Consider the following 21108-nt stretch of genomic DNA (forward strand, 5'->3'; position numbering starts at 1 on the left):
ATTGGACTAACTTGGAAGAAATTCTTTGAACTTAGACAAGCCAGGAAATGAGTCTGAATTTTTCTTAAGTCATGGGAGCTTCAATTATTGAACACTAGAAATGGTGTATTTTTTCAGGAAACTGTCTTAATGAACATAGCTTAAATGTACTTTGATGCACACAGCTTAAATATTCTTAATCTGGGATCTAATATTTCCTAAATTGTGGATTTTTTCTGAATCAGGCAAGCTTTCAAGATTTTACTGGAGAAGAAACTGCTAAATTTTGTTTGAATTATTCAACCATTTTTCAACCAAATTTTGGTTAAACTTTTCACTTTGAATTCATCTACTGTAAACTTTGCAAATATGCAAGGAAGATGAGAATCTGTGGAGGGGAATTGAACATCCACAATCTGAATTCTAGAATTCTCTCTCTTCAGAAATACTTCAAGATCTACACCCTACTAACCCTTCAAATTGAAGTTTTACTAGGTAAACTCTATATTTTCCAATTGCCAGGACTATGCCAATGCAACATCTGGGTTAGCATTAAAGACAGATCCAAGGAACTATAATCAATTAAGTTGCAGGATTGCACAAAGTAGCAAGAACAGTTATAAAAGAGGGAACAGACCAAATTGTGGAGAATTAAGTTCACAATGAAAGTAAGAATCAAATCCAAATCCAGAAAGCAAGGAGGGAAAGGACAACGAGTTAGGGACATGAAACAGATCCTAAGTGTTAAGAAACATCCAGGAGAAGAAAACAAAAAGATGGAAAAAGTGTCAGCTTTCCAGTTAACATACCAAAAAGCATGGAAAAGAGTGCTACACGCATAGCTCCAATTTTGTGATGTTTTCTAATGTATATTTTAAATATACTGTTGGTCTTAATATATATTAAATATACCAATTTTGAGAACTGTATCAAAGATACTGTTAGTTCATTATCACAGTGCAAATTTTATCTACTATATAAATCAATGCACACTCTTAATTGGTGACATAATTGGGAGATTTTAATGAAGTAAGGTTGACTAACAAGCCTCAAGGTTTTAGGCAATGTAGCATATTGGAATATTTACTGATAGAAATGATGACTACCTGAATCACTGTGCTAAACTCACATTACACAGAAGGCACAGAGCTAAACTGTGTTTTCACTCACAGAATGAGATCCAGACCCTTATCATACCATGAGGAAAGTGTTGTAATATTCATACAAGTGCTCTCCTGGTCACCATCTCCTCCTTCTTATGTGCACATTTTACTTGCTTCCAAATCAATGCAGAGCTCAGCTTGCATTATTCCACTGTTCAGAAATCCTCATGGCTCCCCTTCTTCCCATTAAGATAAAATCCAATCTTGTAACATTGGAGCAAGCAAGCTATGCAGTCTAGTTACAACCTGCTTTTCCTATCCATTTTCCTACAGAGATCTTCAGTTAGACTGTTGTGGTTACTCCTCTCCCTTGCATTTCTACCCTGCTGGATTTCTATAGGACAGTCATGAATCTGGCACATTGGTTTAGGATTCACCCCCAAATTGAAGCAGTGGTCTGATCAGCACAGAAAATGACGATTTTAGTTTTCCCTTTGACCTGGGCTCTTAGTTTTTAGAGGAATTTAGGATTACCTTTCTACTTTTTTACACCCACCTAGCAATATGGGCTTATTGTAAGTTCAGCTTCAATTAAGTATTGTAGGGGTTGCTTAATCACCATTTGTCATTTGTCAAGCTGAGTTCCACACATTCTTAATATGATTTGTAAGCTAAATGCAGTCCTGTGCATTCAGCACTCCTCATATCCATGCCTTTCTTTTGAAGATTAAATATCTCCAATGATACCATCACCACTTCACCTGTGCTACTGCCTTAGCCCTTGCCACCTGGTTTCTTATAAACTAAGCAGAGAGAGAGAGATGAAGGGAGAGACAGAAGGAAGGAGCTACTTCACATGTGGAATTAAGTGCAAGCCCCTCCTGCTTCCAAACCATTCCCCACACAGCTTGCAAAGGAAACAATAATCTAAATATCAAATGAGATGATCATGTCCCTCCCCAAACAAAATCCTCTAAGTGACTCCCTGATGCCTTCACTGTGGCTTCAAGTCTGGTCTAACTCGTTTCCCATCCTTACCTTGAGCCTTATTTCTTATTCATTATTTTCTGACTTCCCTGATAGCCAACTATAATTCCTTCTCTTTTCTTCTTAATTGTCTATCTAATCTGTTTAAGACAGAGAAAAAGGGGGGGGGGGGCAGAAATGAAGAGAGAGAGTCTTCTACAGATTTCCTCCCACAGGAGGCTGCAACAGCCAGGGCTGGACACAGCCAAACCCAAGAGTCAGGGTTTCTTTCTGATCTTCAAAATTGGATTCAGGAACCCACGTATGTGGCCACTTCCACTGCTTTCCCAAGCACTCTAAAGGGACCTATCCAGGAACTGCAGCAGCCACTTATAGGATGCTGGTGTCACAAGCAGAGGCTTTCCCTGCTACACTAAAACACCAGCCCCTATAAAAATCCCTCTGGAACACTCAGCTGAGGCATGTGCTCCAAGGAGCTCCCCTGGCACTCCTAGAATGTGCAGTGCTGGTACCTTTGTTCTCAGGCGCCAAGTTTACCTCTGTCATTTTGTTCATTACACTGGTTTGAATTGTCTTTATGCTTTCTTTCTTCCCACAGCTGGATTTTGAGACCTCAAGATTAATGAGGGTTTTTTTTTTCATCTCTGTAGCTTCAGTGCTAACATCAGTGCCAAGTATTTGTATCGGGTTAGCTTTTCAATAAAAATATTCCTGATTTTTTTATTGTTCATTCAAGCAGAGTCCAGGGCAAGTTAAAAGAGACCATGTAAAATTATATTTGAAGCAAAACCGGACTTGACACCTTTTAATCACTTATCTAGTACAGTGAGCTTTTAAATACTGTTTCTTATTGTCATTACACTAAAGAGAATATACAATGATGATGAGTATAACTAAGAGCTATCAATGAAGTCATTTTAATTCATTCAAACTTAATATTGAAAAAAAAATAAAAGATAAGAATAACATGTTTTAACTGGAGCTTTCCAGGGACCCCGTTTCTTGGTATCAGTTGTATAGTGAAACAAGTACTGGGATTTCTGGGTTAGGAATATTGGTGACATTGGAATCCTAATTGACCTTTGACAAATGGCTGTCTAATGGCAACACGGCCTGGTACTGTTACAGTAGTCATTTTAAAGGTCATTCAACACCCATAATGAAGAATAGACTTCTTGGACAAAAGGAGCTACATAAACTGTGAAGGATTCTGAAGACTTCTGGTGCCTTTTTCTTAAATAGTTTCAGCATTTATTTATTCAACAGCAGACTTTAAAGTGTCCATGCACTTAAAAATCTATAATCATTAAGCCCTGGATATTTTTCAATTGAAGTTCTCCCATACTTCCACTTGACTTTCCCTATCACTAAATTGATCAAATGAAAATGACCTATTTGCTAATAGCCATTTTATTCCCTCGGTTATATCATTGCATGTGTGTTTGTATATTTATTAGAAATTTTGCAGCTGCCTTTCCCTCAAAATATGCAGGTAATTATCAATTGACTAATATGCACATTTTTCTAAAGAAGCAGAATGCTGTTTTGAAGTCAGAGATAGCTGAGACTTTATTGCTTATTGCAAAATAACATTAATCTTAAGTGGTAGAGTGGCACTGGGGAGTGCTAAGATGAATAATTACCATTACATGCAATTTGCCAAAATGAGTGGTTTCATTGCATCTTCATGTGATTTACATTTGTGTCTTTAATGGAAATTAATATATATTTCACACTTTCTTACTGTGGCAACATACTTCCTCCTGCTTCTGTTTGCAGTTATACAGTTGAGAGTAATTCGACAGGCAGTGAACGAATGTGTTTTGCTAAGAGGCTGGGCTTGATTTCCCAAAGACCTACTATGTTAAAATCTATGTTTCAGTATAATTTCTTTTCATTTTAAATGTGCCTTAATTCACTGTTCATATTTATCATAAGATAGTAATGTGTGTCTCAAGCTAGAAAAATTATGTTAAAGGACTTGGGAAAATGACAAAGGGACAGCTGTCATAGAAAAAAAGGATAAGTGATATTAAATGATGGCTGCCATATCTTGAAAGTTGACTCCATACCATGCAGTGTACTTTATGCTTTACATCTATAATTATTTCCACCTCTCATAAAAGAGGAAGTATGATCATCTCCGTTTTGTTGCTAATGAAAAAGCAAGGTCAATACTAGCAGGTGCCTGGACTAATATTCAGATGCTGCTACAACAGATGCCAAATCTCAGGCTTTTGTTCTGATGTAAGGCCATAATTCAGAGTACAGAGAGACGCCATGGCTTTCATGTCACTTTTCTTAGACTCAGGAAAAACATAGGCTATGATCAAGCATTCTTCCATTTAGACCTGCAAGAACATATTCTGAAAGTATCTTAGCTCACTGGGTCTGGAAACCAAGTATCATTTAGTTGATGACATTCCTTTTCTCTGACTTCTGGCAGAAGATTTCTCTAGAATCAGAGCCAAGTGTTTTTCTCCAGTGACTCAGATGCAGGGTAGCCTGAGGCTATCCTGAGAACTGCAAGTTTATTTTTCTTTGTTCTGTGGATGAGATCCAACACCAGCTTTGACTGCCCTCATGGAGAGAGATATATTAATTGTTTCCATTCTACAATTAAAAAAAAATTAGTGACAAGAAATGACTATTTTCCAATGTTATGAATTCATTTTTAAGGAATTATAAAAGTGTGTGAATAATTAGGGAAACTGATTCTGCACAACAAGCAAAATACTTACTGAGCACATTTATTTGAACTTGAATGTATAGACACTAGATATTGGGACATTTTGAATTTGCTAAGCAAATCCATACTGCAAAAAACAATTAATATACTGCTAACTAAGAATGAAATGACTCAGAATAAGAGAGGTAAGCACTCAGATACCATGTTAAAACCCAAGCATAAGATCTCATTAGCTCAATAAAATATAACCCTTCTCCTAAAGTCTAGTTTACAGTCACTGAAATTATGAGTTTCTTAATCTCTGAGGTCTAGTTCATTAATCACAATGCTTTAAATCAAAAAGGATCCAATTGTTCTGCTTCTGGCCTCATCTCTCTTTCCTATTTTTGCCTTTCCTCCCCTATTTTAGGTTTTTAGCCAACACTACCTTCAGAGGCCTCAGTGGTTTCATCAAAGTAAAAGGTTCAACCATTATCAGCTCAGAAAACAACTTTTTCATCTGGAATCTGCAACATGACCCCATGGGAAAGCCCATGTGGACCCGTTTGGGAAGCTGGCAAGGAGGAAAGATTGTCATGGACTATGGAATATGGTCAGAGCAGGCGCAGAGGCACAAAACCCATTTCCAACACCCAAACAAGCTACATTTGAGAGTGGTTACTCTGATTGAACATCCGTTTGTCTTCACAAGAGAAGTGGATGACGAAGGCTTATGCCCAGCTGGCCAACTCTGTCTCAACCCCTTGACTAATGACTCTTCCATATTAGACAACCTTTTCAACAGCCTGCATAGCAGTAATGATACAGTGCCCATTAAATTCAAGAAGTGCTGCTATGGATATTGCATTGATTTGCTGGAGAAGTTGGCAGAAGACATGAACTTTGACTTTGACCTCTACATTGTTGGGGATGGAAAGTATGGTGCATGGAAAAATGGGCACTGGACTGGGCTGGTTGGTGATCTCTTGAGTGGGACTGCCCACATGGCAGTTACTTCCTTCAGCATCAATACAGCACGGAGCCAGGTGATAGATTTCACCAGCCCTTTCTTCTCTACCAGTTTGGGTATCTTAGTGCGGACCCGAGACACTGCAGCTCCCATTGGAGCCTTCATGTGGCCACTCCACTGGACTATGTGGCTGGGGATTTTTGTGGCTCTGCACATCACTGCCATCTTCCTCACTCTGTATGAATGGAAGAGTCCCTTTGGTATGACTCCCAAGGGGCGGAATAGAAGTAAAGTCTTCTCTTTCTCTTCAGCCTTGAATGTCTGTTATGCTCTCTTGTTTGGAAGAACAGTAGCCATCAAACCTCCAAAATGCTGGACTGGAAGATTTCTAATGAATCTTTGGGCCATTTTCTGTATGTTTTGCCTTTCTACATATACTGCAAACTTGGCTGCTGTCATGGTAGGTGAGAAGATTTATGAAGAACTTTCTGGAATACATGATCCTAAGGTAATATTTCCTTTTACTCTAATTTTCCCTATTGGCCATTATAATTTTATATGCTGTGTCTTTTTTTAAGATTTATTTTTATTGGAAAGGTGGATATACAGAGAGGAGGAAAGAAGAGAGGAAAGTCGTCCGTCCGATGGTTCACTCCCCAAGCGGCTGCTCTTCCCGCTCCGGTGCCAGTGCAGGGTCCCAAACCTTTGGGCCATCCTCAACTGCTTTCCCAGGCCACAAGCAGGGAGCTGGATGGGAAGTGGGGCCGCTGGGATTAGAACCGGCACCCATATGGGATCCCAACATGTGCAAGGCGAGGACTTTAACCACTCGCTATCTTGCTGGGCCGCTATATGCTGTGTCTTATAATATCTCTTCCTTCCTCCACCTAACAGAACATTCTCTCAGTTAACTACAGAGATAAGTTCAGAAGTCTGTTGCTTGAAGGTAGAAGTTTTGTTGTTTTATTAAATGAAACAAAAAGAGATGTTTTAGGAAGTGTTTTTCCTAGAGAAAATATTTCTGGTTGAAACGTAGACTAGTGTAGCTTTTCTTTATATTAGTTCATCATCTAACAGAATGACCATTGGGGCATAGTTTTACAGAAATAAGAAGCATTCTCACTCAAAATAAACCTGAAAACTAGTTAATCATTACCATTTTGGAATTAATGAAAATAAATAGGAGAACCATGTTTTAAAAAGCAAAGTACATTTAAGGAACTAACGTTTTATTATAAGCATGCAAAATCAGGTGCCTGAGAGCTCAGCAGTGCAGAACAAGCAGTGTTGAACTTGGTGGCAGGACTGTAAGCAGAGTATCCTTATTGGGTAAAAGAGTTGTAGAGGTGTTTATCTTGTGTTGACAGGATTTTGCAAGCAGTCACGTTACAATGCACAAGAATATTTACGAAAACTGTATTTACCTAGGCTTCCTTCAATTTTTAGACCTCTATGTCTGAGATTAAAAGGAAGCAAAAATGTGGGGGGGAAAAATACCTGTGCTACTCAGGTATAGATAGCCGTGTCTATGTTCTCTCCGGATTAAAAGAAAAAAAAATCAGTGGTATTAGTGGTTGGCTGTGCAAAGAATCCATCCCATCCTATAGCAATAGGGAGAAAGGGGTTGTCAAAAACCCAAGGCAGGGCTGCCATGATAGCCTAATGGCTAAATCCTCACGTTGCATGAGTTGGGATCTCATATGGATGCCGGTTCAAGTCACGGCTGCTCCACCTTCCATCCACTTCCCTGCTTGTGGCCTGGGAAAGCAATAGAGGGCAGCCCAAAGTCTTGGGACCCTGCACCTGCATTGGAAGACCCAGAAGAAGCTTTTGGATCCTGGCTTCTGATCAGCTCAGCTCCAGCCATTTCAGCCACTTAGGGAGTGAATAAATGGACAGAAGTTCTTTCTCTTTTTGACTCCTTCTCTCTGTAAATCTGACTTCCAATAAAAATAAATAAGTCTCTCTCAAAAATAAAAAGAAACTGGATGGAGTACATAGTACTGCGTAATTATGAGGAGAGAAGAAAGCATTGTTTGAGTAGAAATGCATTCCAATGTATAGGACATACGTTGGAGAAAGCTTTGATTCAATGGGCACATTCAAAACACACTATATTTAAAACAACGCAAGCTAAACTGGTTCTTTCAAATTATGAAGTGTCCAACATGTCATGCCATATCAAATGCCTCTTCACTAGATTTTAACTAATTTAAAGTAAGCAAATTTCATAATACAGATTTAGGAGCATGTTGTATTTCCCACCTCCCCCCCTCCTGCTTTTTCCCTATATTTCCACCATTCTCCTCCCTCTTTTTTTTTTTTAACATTTTCAATGCCATACTTTCAGTTCATTCTGCAATCACCTACTTAACACTTCATTAGGTAAAAAAAAAAAAAAGTTCAGAAACTAACAAGTAGGAAAAAAACCTGTTTCTAAAAAGTATGGACAAAGATTGAAACCATAATCAAAACCGAAAATGCCATTCTATCTCATTTTTTGCCATCTCTGTGTTACCATGGATCAGGGCAAACATGGTAATTGTCTTTTGAGGACTGTCTTATTTCACTGAGCATAATGGTTTCCAGTTGCATCCACTTTGTTACAAAAACAGGATTTCATTAATTTATGGCTGAATAGTGTTCCACAGTGAATATATACCACATTTTCTTTATCCAGATGTTATTGATGGTCTTTCAGGATGATTTCATAGCTTAGCCTTTGTGGATTGAGCTACAAAAAAAAACATGGCCATACAAATAACTCTCTCACTGCTGATTTCACTTTGTTTGGCTATATTCCCAGAGAATATGAATGGCTGCATCATATGGTAAATATATCTACAGATCTCCGAGGCATCTCCACACTGTCCTCCATAGTGGTTGTACTAGTTTACATTCCCATTCTCAGTGAGTGGATCAGGATATCTTTTTCCCCACATCCTCTCCCACATTTGTTGTTTGTTATTTTCAAATGACATCCATACTTACTGGGGTTAAATGAAATCTCATGTTGGTTTATATTTGCATTTCCATGATGACTAGTGAACTTGAGCATTTTTTCATGTGCCTGCTGATTGTTTGTGCTCTATTCTTTGAAAATTGCCTGCTCATGTCCAGGAAAGTCCTGGCTTCAAGCTGGCCAGTACTATCATTGTAGTTGTTTGGGAAATGAAACAACAGATGAAGAGCTCGTTTTCTCTGTCTATAACTCTCTAAGACAAATAAATTAAAAATAACAAAATAGACTTTTGTGATACTTCAGCATTCACACACTACTACTTTGTCACCAGCCTCTCTTTTCTTTCCGCCTAGTCCTGCAGACCACTCCATGCTTCACACTAATGTCAGAGATTTACTTATCTTTCCAAAGTGACCACTGAACAACCAAATCAATATGAAATCCATTTAGCAATACCAAAAAGACATCCCTACTATAATACAGATCAGAATTTCATCTATCAGAACCAATAATTGACAAAAAGTTATGGATACGATGCCTTAAAAAGCCTGTAATAATTATTCAAGGGGATTAAAAAGAAAATAAGACAAGCCATAAACAGAAAAAAAAAATCTTAAGGAACAAAATACTAACCTTCCATTCCCAACTTCACTTGAATTAGAGGTAAAAAGCTTGGAAGTATAGCACAGCTTACCACACTGTCAGCACAAGAGAAGTCAACCGCACATTACAGGGGCTCTGTTAACGTGTGGATTAGATCTAAATCTAAATAACTTCAATTTGAAATAATAAATGGATTTTTTCACAGCTTCCTCAAAATTTGTATGTGTCAGTATTAATATGTCCAAATTTAAAAAGTCTCTTTTATAGTTTGTTTTTCACATAGAAACAACACTCAAATTATTTGGCTAAACAATATACAGTACCTGGATTTTGTAAACAAGAGTGCTGGTAACAGAATTTTTCACTTTCATCTAAACATATGTGTTACTATGTGAATTATTTAGTTCCTCATCTTTCCACAGAGATAATACAATGCTAATTTTCATACTCCTTTGCTTACCCCTAGTGGGTCCCTGGGTGAGGAGACAACACCTAAGAGTGAAACGCTGAGAGTTTGGGATTCCCATGGGATATTCCAAGGTGTTTCATAGTCATTCACATGAGTGTTTCTCTTTTCCACCAGTGTTAAATTCCTTGAGAACAGCTCTACTTTTTCCTTAAATTTTTTATTCTTATTTTCTGTTTTACAGTTTTGCAGGCGTAGATCTTCCCTCTCCCCTCCCCACCCCCTTCTCTCTCCCCAGCTGTCCCCTGTGTTTTGTAGTAGAATAGTCCTTTAGGTGTAGTTTTGACTACAGTTTTCAACTCTTTATGTGGGTCATGACACTGTTGATATAGGCAATGGTTGAAAGTTTAATATTTTGTTCTCTAGGTATATTTAGAAGTTTCATTAGGTGCCTGCTTTTATTCTGAGATGCATTCTGTTGGTTTTCCTTGGTTGCTGGTACTCTGGTCTCCATTACATCCTTCATTTGTGAGATTATAAAAGTATGTTTATTTACCTTTATTTTGTATTTTGGGTAGAGGTTGTCTTATATTAGAAAGAATTCATTTCACTGAATATGATTCTTTCCTACACTAAATGATGTATAGAAACTCAGGGGTAATTAAGTCAAATAATTTGGCTTCAATCAAAGAGAAGACATTAACACAAGGAGAAACAATCTAGAAAGTCATTTCTAAATATAACAAAATTTAAAAACAAATGAAGTACTGAAGTTCAAGAACTAAATGACCACTTTCATTTCAGCACATCAATACTTGTACCCAGGTAACATTTCTGTGTGTTATTGAAGATTGCTAAGAAATCAGAAATGGATATCCTTGGCAAAAGAACACCATAAAATATATCAAGATAAAAATTATGGCTCTCAGACAGGCTGTTCTGAGCAACTGGATTTAGCCACAACATGCATTACAGGAGGTGAGATCTGAAACTGAGAAAAAAAAATAAGATAACATAGGATCTATGAGGACAAGCCAAGAAAGGTGACTTCTGATAAAAGACAGCCATTTCCTTCCTAAAGATTGACACAGAGCAGTGGAACAAGACCCACTCAGGATGCCTGCTTCTGCAGCAGCCAGCAAACAAGATTGGAAGAGGCACGAAAAGATAGAAAGTTACAGATTCCGTCACTGACAGATAAAAAGGCTACAAGAAATACTGAGGTGATCAAATCACCAAGATTTGATAAGTACCTGAATGTGAGACAACAAAGTCATACTTTCAAAGTGGAGGATCTTAGTATAAAGACCCTAGTACCATTCAAGGCAGCAGAAAAAGGCAATGTTTAGACCAGAAGAGAAGGTGATCTATTCCACATCATTTCATATATGATATTTTAAAACCTGTTCAAGGTGTCACAGTAAAATTCATGAGGCAGTGGGAAACGGGCAATGATTCAGGAGTGGGGCTGAAGTGGGTTGAAATCCTGGCTGGGGAAGTGATACCAAGTAAAATAAAATCCTGGGAAAATATTTAGGATGATGGATCAGTAGGAACATGAGGTGGAAGACATCTCACAGTCACATATGTCCTTAATTGTCACTCTGTTAACTGAATTCTTTTATTATTATTATTTCATTTTATGATACAGTTGCATAGGTTCTGGGATTCCCCAAACCCTCCCCCCATATTGAATTCCTCCATATTGTTATAATAGTACAGTTCATAACCAGTCATGATACTTTCTAACATGAAGATGGGTATCCCCACACATTTCATCTGTAACTTCTTTCCAGCATTTATCAAGGAATACAGAGGCAGATCAGTGTCATGTCCACATCATGAGAATTAGGGTTATGTGTTTTGATGTCTAATGAAAGCAGTTTTATGTGATTTGATTTTTTTTTCAAATAGTTCTCGAAATCTTACCTTTACATTTCAAATTCATTTATTAATGTCTTGGTTCTGATATGGGTGACCCTATGGCTTGCTTACAAGTCAAGAGATCTTGAGATTCTTTCAGAACAGCTGTTTTTCTGCTGTAAACTGAAAATCTAAAAAAAATTTAAATGAACGAGAGGTTGTGTAATACAGGGAATGTTGGTCACTCTGATGATTCTTCATCCCCTGGTTCTCTCTCTGTTTCATTTCTCTTCATGTTTTGTCATCCTCCTTTTCTACTAGATTTCAGGATGCTTCTGCATCAACTATATTGCCACCTTTTCCCATGTTCGCCACTTGAAAGTTAGTTGACTCACCCCAGGCTAATTTTCGCATGCCTTCGCATTAGTCCTTTTCAACACCTGTCCCCTTTGCTTCTCCTTTAACTCTTCTTTAACTATCATTGGATAATCTCCTCAGAGCTCTCTATTACAATGGAATGTCCCCAAACACTCAGAATAACAGTTTGTAGATTTCCCTGGAAGCATTTTATTAAGTAGTATGGTCCAAGGAATTGATGTCTTTAGCTCCCAGGAGCCATATAAGGACATCAATTCTAAATAAAGAACTGCCAAGTGTTCCATATGCTTTTCCCTTAAAACTACTCTTCCACTGTATATAGCTTCAATATCATCAATATTTTGAACCATTGTTATTAGTATAACATGTTTTTATGGCACATAATGTTTAACTAAAAGCATACTGACTAAAAAAAGTAAAGTTTGTGATATATGAAGGTGCCACTTGTGATGCCTGCATCCCAGATCAAGCATCTGAGTTTTGATCCAGATACCACTCCCTCACCAACTTCTTGCCAATATGCACTATGGGAGGCAGGAGCCATGGCTCAAGTTCTTGGGTCCCTGCCAGCCACATGGGACATCTAGATGAGTCCCCAGCTCTCAGCTTTGGCCCAGTAAACCAGTAAGTGGGAGATTTTTCTATCTTCTCTCTCTCTCTCTCTCTCTCTCTCTCTCTCTCTCTCTCCTTCAAATGATAAAATAAAAAATTTTGAAAGAAAGATTTGCAATGATTTCTGATGAATTCATGCAAGGCCCATCAGCAAATTCAGTCCTGAATGAGTGTCTGTAACTATAATGTCAGAATACTTACAATGAATATAATTGCCCTATTTTTCTTCTTGATTTTAATTGTTTAGCATACAGACCATACTTTTAACACAATTAATAACAATAAATTCAGGATTAAGAGGGTGAGTACTTTATCACCACATCAGGACTGAGATTCATTGCATTCAACCAACTAGTTTGACTCAGAAATAAAACTAAGAGCAAAGGCAGTTCAAAACAGACAACTTATGATTCACTACATGCTGCAGCAGCCAAAAAAGGTTGGAACTTTTTCCTGATAGTGGGTCGGAGGAAAGAAATAATCATGTTGCTGGCTGCTCTATAGATAACCCAAGGGAGAGGGACTGGCCTGCTGTGCAAATGAGATTCAAGAAGATGCTTCCATCCTCACTTGACTGTTTTTGCCAGAATAATTTATTTTCACTAAAAGTAATATATCTAACGTCTTAAAGCCTCCCGCCAATTCGTCTGGAAAGCAAGATCCATGCTTCAACATGGGTGGTACTTGATGCAAAGGGTATAGAAACAGAAATTTATGGGTGATATATTTAATAGAGCTTATTTAGGTATGTCCCTCACTTGACTAGCAATATTCATTAGAGATAATACAGAAAATAAAGTAGACAGATGGAAGCAAGCACCCATGGCCTTGTGATCCAAAGTCATTTCGTTTTAGCATCTGGGGATTACCAAAATGCACAAAGAAGCTGTAGTATTATTTGTATACACCAAAATCTCCATCTGAGCATACAATCTGAGAATATTTGGGCACTCTAAGAACCTTCCCACCATTGGCATCTGTTCTGCAGGAGTAGAAGACAGAATGAGAAAATCACTTCACAATATGAACCACATGGAAAAGTAAGACACCACCTCCACTCATAGAGCTGGTCACATGAGCCCTCAAATGAGTTAGTGGCCGATTTTAATGGACTTTCTACTATTTATTTGGCAATTTTCCATATGAAATGCCCCCTTTAATCCTGTCTCCACTGTTAAAAAGAAACGGAAAAAGAAAAAAGCGACAGGAAGGAAGAAAAAAAGCAACTCTAGATAAGAAACAGGTTAGTGTCTTTAGGGTAGAGGCAAATGACAGCACTGTTGTGGAAAAACAATCCCACTGAACATTCAAGTGCATATTAAAAATTAAATAGACCTGCTGTGAGGGCAACAGAAAACTTTAACCAGAAATATTAAAGCAGTGGACACCGGCATTGCCTCAGTAGGAAATGAGAAGCACTTTCCTAAATAATAAAAACCACCTTTATTGATCTTCATATAACTGCATGTGGCTGCCTGATAAAACATACTCATTCATATAATAAAACCTGGCCATGCAGAAGGGAAGGCTGCAATAACTCCAAGGCAAACAAGACATTGGTAATGGAGTAGAAGAAACTAAGAGAAAGCAAACCAAACTACTCCAGAATATTCATTTGTTCATTCCTTAATTCTTCTAATAATGACAACTGCAGTTCCAGACATCATGCTAGGCTTTAGCTGGCTTCGTATCAAAGCCGACACTCTCCTTAAAACAAGGGATGTAGTAGGAACCAAGACATTAAATCAGCAGGTAATTTAAATTGCAGTAAGTCTCTGCTACCCTGTTTCCAATTCCGTTTTCTTAAATGCACCTCCTGATAAAGTGATAAATGATGGTTCAAGTGCTTAGTGTTCTGACACTCACAGGAAAAACCCAGCTGGAGTTTCTAACCCCTGGCTCCAGCCTCGACCAGTCCTGACTGTCACCATCACTTGAGAAATGAAGCAGTGGATAGGTGTGTGTGTGTGTGTGTGTGTGTGTGTGTGTGTGTGTCCACCTACTACTCTGCCTTCCAAATAAATGCATTCATTTTACTTATTTGGAAGAAAGAGTTAGGGAGAGAGACAAAGAGAGTGATCTTTTACCCTCTAGCTCACTCTGCAAAGAGCCACAACAGCTGGGGCTGGGCCAGGCCAAAGCTAGGTTCCAGGAGCTTCTTCCCAATCTCCCATGTGGATACTAGAGACCAAGTAGTTGGGGCGTAATACTTTGCTTTCTAGGTGCAGGGAACTGGATCAGAGGTGAGCAACCAGAACACCCACTGGTACCTCTATAGGATGCCAGTACTATACTATAGACAGCAACTTAGTGTTATACCTCGGTGCCACACTCAATGACTTTATCTTTTAAAAATAGAATAAAAGCCTTAGCTTTTTTTGTGCTATGTTGCAAGGGGTCCATAGAGTATTGTTCTTGATTTCTGGAGTAACTCAAAGGAAAGCTGCAGATAGTGGCAGACTATCCTGGGTAGGGGTCTAGAACCTGCTAGCACAGGTGAGATCTAGGTCAGGGAGAGGGCCTGGTGGAGGAACTTGGGCAACTCCCTTAGTGGGCTATAGCTTCTGCTAGTGAGCACATGAGTTGGCCCTGGAGGTGGGTCTGACCAGACAAGACTTCTCTACTTCTCGGCAGGTATGTGGGCTGACTTAGGGGGGTAGAGCATGTGCAGGAGTCAGGGCAGAGCGTAAGTCATGTCGGGCTAGGCTATCATACCTACCAGCTTGCATGAAAGTCAAGGATGGAAGGCAGGCTGGGCAAAGCTAGGCTGCAGCATCTAGTGGCAAAGGCCAAGATGGGGGTAAGCCATGCCATCCTGGATCAGTGAAACTACCAGCAGGCATAAGATATGAAGCTGGAAGCAGACTTGGTAGGGAAGTTATGGGATGCCTCTGCTGGGATGTGGTTTCTGCTGATAAGTGTGAGGGCTGGGAAGGGGAGCAGACTGGGCTGAACATGGCTGTAACTGAGCTGGGCAGGGTTGCAACAACTGTTGGCCTGCACATGGGTTTGGGGTGGGGGGCAGGGGAGCAGGCTAAGCCAGGCCATTGCATCCACTGGCACATGTAAGAGCCAGATTAAGTAGCAACTAACTGGGCTTTACCATAGCATCCACTGATAAGTACCAGGCCTGGGTACATGTTATGCCACACTGGATACAGTATTCCCTGGAAAGTGCAAGATCTGGAACTGGAAGTGGGCCTAGTAGGGGAACTGTGGGCACTCCTTTACTGGGCTGCAGCTCCTGCTGGAGTGCATGAGAGTCAGGGCTGGGTAGACCAGGCTGGACAAGGCAACAGCACCTGTTGGTGTATGTGTGGACTGGGTCATGGGATGGATGGGTATATATGAGAGCTTGACTGGGTTGCATTATAGACCTGGCTAGTCTGCTGCAATACTGGCACACACTGGAACCAGGTGAGGTTGGTGGGAGTTGATGGGGGTTGTCCCAGTTAGGCACTGGTGTGCCTAACAGCCAGGTCTGTGGTCGGCTTAATTAGGCTGGGCTGCAACACCAGTTGGTTTGCATGGGGATGGGGATGGAACTGATCTGACAGCTACAGTCACCAATGTGTGTATAGGCTGATGCAGGTGACAGACTGAACTGGACCATTTACTGGCTGGCACATATAGTCAGGAGTGGGATCACCCCATGTAGGTTTCTTGGGAGACTTCCCACTGGACTACTGGACTCAAAACTCTGGCCATAGGGGGAAGATCATAGGATTTGTGGTCTGAGCTTGGACTGGGCCTCCTTGATTGCTAATGCCTGTGCAATGGACAGCATACCAAGGTGCATATGGGCGACAAGTTGGCCAGCTTATTTAGGCCTGCACAGGATTCAAGTGCCATGTTAGAAGGTGGAGCACAGAAGGCTGAGCTTTGGCAGCAAATGTCTGGGTGAGTGGACCCTAGGGTAACTCTGGCAGCCAATGTGACTTGGAAGGATTTTCTCAACCTTGGAGCAGGGAAACCAACCGTCTCAGAATGATCAAAGTCACTCAAGCAGTACCCTTGGAGACTTCTTCTCCATATTGGGGTTTCTAAGATGATGTCAAGCCGACATCCCCATCCCCCAGGACTGAAGTAGTTTGGCTTCTGGAAGTGGTTCCCTCCTCTGACACAGGAGAAAAGGGAAGAAAAGAAAAATTGGAAGTGTGTCCCACTCACCTTCGCCAATGCCTCGGCCCTCCCTACCCTAATCAGTGGTCCTTCTGGGTGGGCATCCTTGCCAACTTTGTAAACAATATCAAAAATAAAACTATTTAAAAATTTGAACTCTATAATGGGGGAGGTACTAAATGAAACTTCATTTATAACAGCTTCTGGCATATGATGAGTGATCAATCAATATTAGCTTTTCTGTTATTATTACTAACATTAAGTGTTTCAGCATCTAGAGGTAAAAAGTCTCTTCCCGAGTCTTGTATTTTATTAGCTTTTGGGGAAGCTGTTTATTTTAGTTTTTCTTCAGAGGCTGAACAAGTTGCATCAGATGGCTTAGTGGCTGTTACTACTCATTCAGGGGCCTGCAGGTCAGTGTTCAGTGGTAGTCTGGGCACTCCAGTCTTCAGTAGAGAACTGCTGAGTAAACACAGAGATCCCCTGCACTTTTAGACAAGTCTGCAACCTCAGGTTGAGTAGCAGAAAACCCAGGAGCTGGGGCAGTGAATTCATCCTGAAATTCCTCCCGGGATGGCTTTAAAGCAGTAGCCTTCTCTTCTTCAGTATCTTCAGGATCTCTGTAGAAGCAGAGAAAAATGCAACCACCAAAGGGTGTTTCTTTTTTAAATTACTTTTCTCTTCTTTTCTTTTTTGATGACATTTACATTCTTGATTAGGGTGCAAAGACTCAATGGCTAGAGGAAAGTGAGTAAGACCATGTTTTCACATTCTCTTTTTTTTTCTTTCCTGTATCTGGGAGAAAGAGGAGATAAAGGGAGAAGCGACATTCAGCCTCCCAACCGTCCCAGGGTCCCTGATGTGGGACATGCTCCGAGGGTTCTGCTCAAGTGATTTTGATAGTTCAACAGTTCTGAATTGCTGCCAATCTTGCCATTCCAAGCATTATGAAATCTCTTCAGAATCCACTGGCTGACATAGTCCACTTTAGAGACTCTGTCTAGATTTTCACTGCCAAGACATGGCTGGAGTCATTGATCAATTTGTTCTGTCCTCCATCCTTTGTTATGGCACCAGGTGTCCTCTGCAGGTTCTAATGTACCATCATATCCTCCATGTGCAACTGGCTGTGCTGTCCACTGTTTCGTCTAAGCTGCTGAGGAGGCCCAGCTCCGACACAGGCAGTCCCTGGTTTGACCATGGACCCTGCAATTTTCTCCATGGTTGAAGTTCTGAGTCCAGTGGTTCAGTTGGGGGAACCCCAAAGAAACCTCATCAGAGGTGATCCCAGATTTGATTCTTGAGTGTGCTTGCCAACACAGGGTCCAGCACAGTCTGTCACCCCAATCAGCTTACATGCATGCTTGTGGTTGCAACTGTTGGGTCAGTTCTGTCCCCAACCCTGTCCTCTATGCAAGCAATGGGTACTGCAGCCCAGCCTGGTTCCACCCATCACATGCTTGAGCACATAAATAGGTGGGAGTTGCAGCCTAGTTGGGGCAATATGCAATAACCTATACCAGGCCCACCCTGTCCTGGTTCCAATGCTTGCCAATATGTATAGCAAACTGGTCCAGTCTGTCCCACATCCCATTTAGCTCTAATGCATATCAATGGGCATTGAATCCTAGTTCAACACAACCAGCCCCATTATCCAGCCCACACACCTGCTGGTAGATGCTACTCTGTCTAGACATGCTGGGCCCAGTCCTGGTTTGCATGTTCACCAGTCAGAGTGGCAACCCAAAAGGGAGGTGCCCACTGCTTCCCTACTGGACCAATGCCCAGATATTGCACTCTCCAGGTGGTTCTACAGTTTAACTTAACAGAATTTGCCCCCTGTGCCAGCATCTGCCCTGATGCTGTGGAAACACCCAACCAATCCTCACCTACTCTGACTTATACATGCATCAGTAGGAACAGTCAACCCAACCCTGCTTTTCCCTGATCCAGTTGACATGAGGCCAACAGGTGTTGTAGCCCTTCCCAGCCTGGTCTGGCCCCAATCCCAGCTCTCACGCTCACCAGTAGGAGTAGTGGTCCAGTGGGGACGTCCCATGCAGTCCCCTACTGTGCTTGTTTCCTAATCCCCCAGTCTCATGTGTGTTGGTTGAGCACTGCAGCCCAGTCTGGCATGGCCCACTTCACCTTGGCATTTGCCAGTGGGTGCTGTATCCTACCCTGGCCTGGCATCACCCCCAGTTCCAGCTCACACTGGTAGAGACTACAACCTAACCAGTCCAGGCAACCCCCAGCCCTGTCCCTAATGTAACCTGGCTGGAATTGTGGCCTGACCTGGCCTGACCCACACACCATTCTGGTTTTCAGATTTGCCAGCATGTGATATGAATTGGCCTAACCTGGCTTGTCCCAGATCTGAGCCAAATGTATGCCAGTGGCTGTTGTTACTTGGCTTGGTCTGGGCTGCTCCCTATATTGGTTCTTGCACTTACCTGCAGGGGCTGTGTTCCAACAGAGGAGTTTCCCAAATTTCTCCATCAGAACCTCTCCCAATGCCAGATCTCATACCCATCAGTGGGTCCATGGACCAGCCCTACTTAGTCTACCTTCCATCCTAGAAGGAACAGTGGCCTTTCCTGACCAGCCTTTCTGGTTCTTACTATTGGGTGCTATAGCCCATCCAAGCCTGGTCCACACCCAGACACAGCTCACACACAGCACAGTAGGGACAGAGACCTAGCCTGGCCCATCCTATACTCATCCTGGTAGGTATGATAGCCTAGCCCGACATGACTTATGCTCTGCCCTGACTCCTGCACATACTCTACCCCCCTAAATCAGCCCACATACCTGCCGAGAAGTAGAGAAGTCTTGTCTGGTCAGACCCACCTCCAGGGCCAACTCATGTGCTCACTAGCAGAAGCTATAACCCACTAAGGGAGTTGCCCAAGTTCCTCCACCAGGCCCTCTCCCTGACCTAGATCTTACCTGTGCTGGCAGGTTCTAGACTCCTACCCAGGATAGTCTGCCACCATCCCAGTCTTGGCCCTTGTGTGTGCTGGTGGATATTGCACCCTGGTTCAACCCATGCCCAATTTGTGGGTACGTCTGCACATGCTACAGCCTGGACCAGCCCAGGTCATTCCCAACTCCACTTCTCTTGAGTTTCAGTGGGTTCCATTGTCGTGCTTAGCTTGTCCCATCATAACTCATAGGTCTTACAGTCCCACAGCTGTCAGCCCATAAATTCCCTACAGAATCTACAGTCAGACTGGTTCTCTCTCCTGCCAGTTAGTGTCATGGCGTAGTTTAACATGGCCCAGCTCCTGCCCTGGCACTTATTGGTGGATACTGTGGAGCAGTAGTAGCTTTCATGTGCATGGTTGGGCAGTGGTCAATAGTCGGCTGGTAAGAAAGAAAGCAAGAAAACAATAAAGAAAAAGGAAAGGAAGGAAGGAAGGAAGGAAGGAAGGAAGGAAGGAAGGAAGGAAGGAAGGAAGGAAGGAAGGAAGGGAAGAAGGACCAACAACTAAACAACTACGCTAGCGTTAACACACATTTGGTATTAATCAGTTCTCAGAACCCACAAGCTATTATTGTCTGCTTTTCCTCCAGCAGTGTGACACTTGCCCAAATACATTGCAGCCTAGGCAGCTCCCTGCATCTGGGGGAAATCAAATTTAATAAGTCAACTAAAGTGCCTTACCTATAGAGACAAAAATAATACTTAAATGCCGTATCATGTTTTAATACCAATATTAATTATATATACTTTAAACAATTACTCTGTACTCTGCTCCATCTCTCTCTCATTGACATGTAAACTGATAAAAGATAAGCTTCTCTTTTTCAAATAATTAATTTATAGAGATGAGTTTGAACACAAATTTCTTAACCCATAATAGCAAACCTATTTTTATTGTGATGCATTTTAAGCATCATTTTCAGCTTCAAATTGTTTCTTTTACTTAATTTGTTCTATTTGAAATCGTGCATTTTATGTGACCTTTAAGCTTCCTTAAGTCTTTGGAGAAGAAACCAGGGTATATATTAAGTAATGATAAAATCAAAAAACAAAGAATTAACAATTCGAGAAATAAAATTGACCAAGCATAAAAAAAACTCACTTGTTATCAAAGAATTGCTAATTGAAACAATAATGAAATGAGATTTTTATCTATCATATTATGAGTTTTTATTTATAATTCTCATTGTTAGTGGAAGTACAGTAAGATTCCTCACTTAGGTATTGAAGATTTCTCTGCACACCCCTCCTAAAACTGTTCTGCACCTTAACTGTTGACATATGTCTTGTTAGAGTTATTGGCCCGTTTAGACTATCCTAAAATCTGCCAAGTTCAGCAAAATCATGCTTCAACACTATAAACTGCTAAATACTAAAATTAAAATAGACATGAGACAGCTGAATAGTACCATACAGCCATTTTAAGGTGTACAGAAGCCGGTTCTGTATAAACTAAAATTGAAATGTCA

General features: G+C 40.8%; 1 protein-coding gene across 1 annotated transcript in view; it reads left to right on the forward strand.

The window, feature by feature from the left end:
- The window catches only part of GRIN3A (glutamate ionotropic receptor NMDA type subunit 3A), a 158135-nt gene that overhangs the window by 57517 nt on the left and 79510 nt on the right, over positions 1 to 21108 (forward strand). Inside the window, exon 3 of the mRNA XM_040963540.1 lies at positions 5168 to 6215. Coding sequence (XP_040819474.1) covers positions 5168 to 6215 — 1048 coding nt within the window. The remainder of the gene's footprint in view (positions 1 to 5167; positions 6216 to 21108) is intronic.

Source organism: Ochotona curzoniae, unplaced genomic scaffold, assembly GCF_017591425.1.
Source record: "Ochotona curzoniae isolate NIBS_2020 unplaced genomic scaffold, NIBS_Ocur_1.0 scaffold_3208, whole genome shotgun sequence".
NCBI lineage: Eukaryota > Metazoa > Chordata > Mammalia > Lagomorpha > Ochotonidae > Ochotona > Ochotona curzoniae.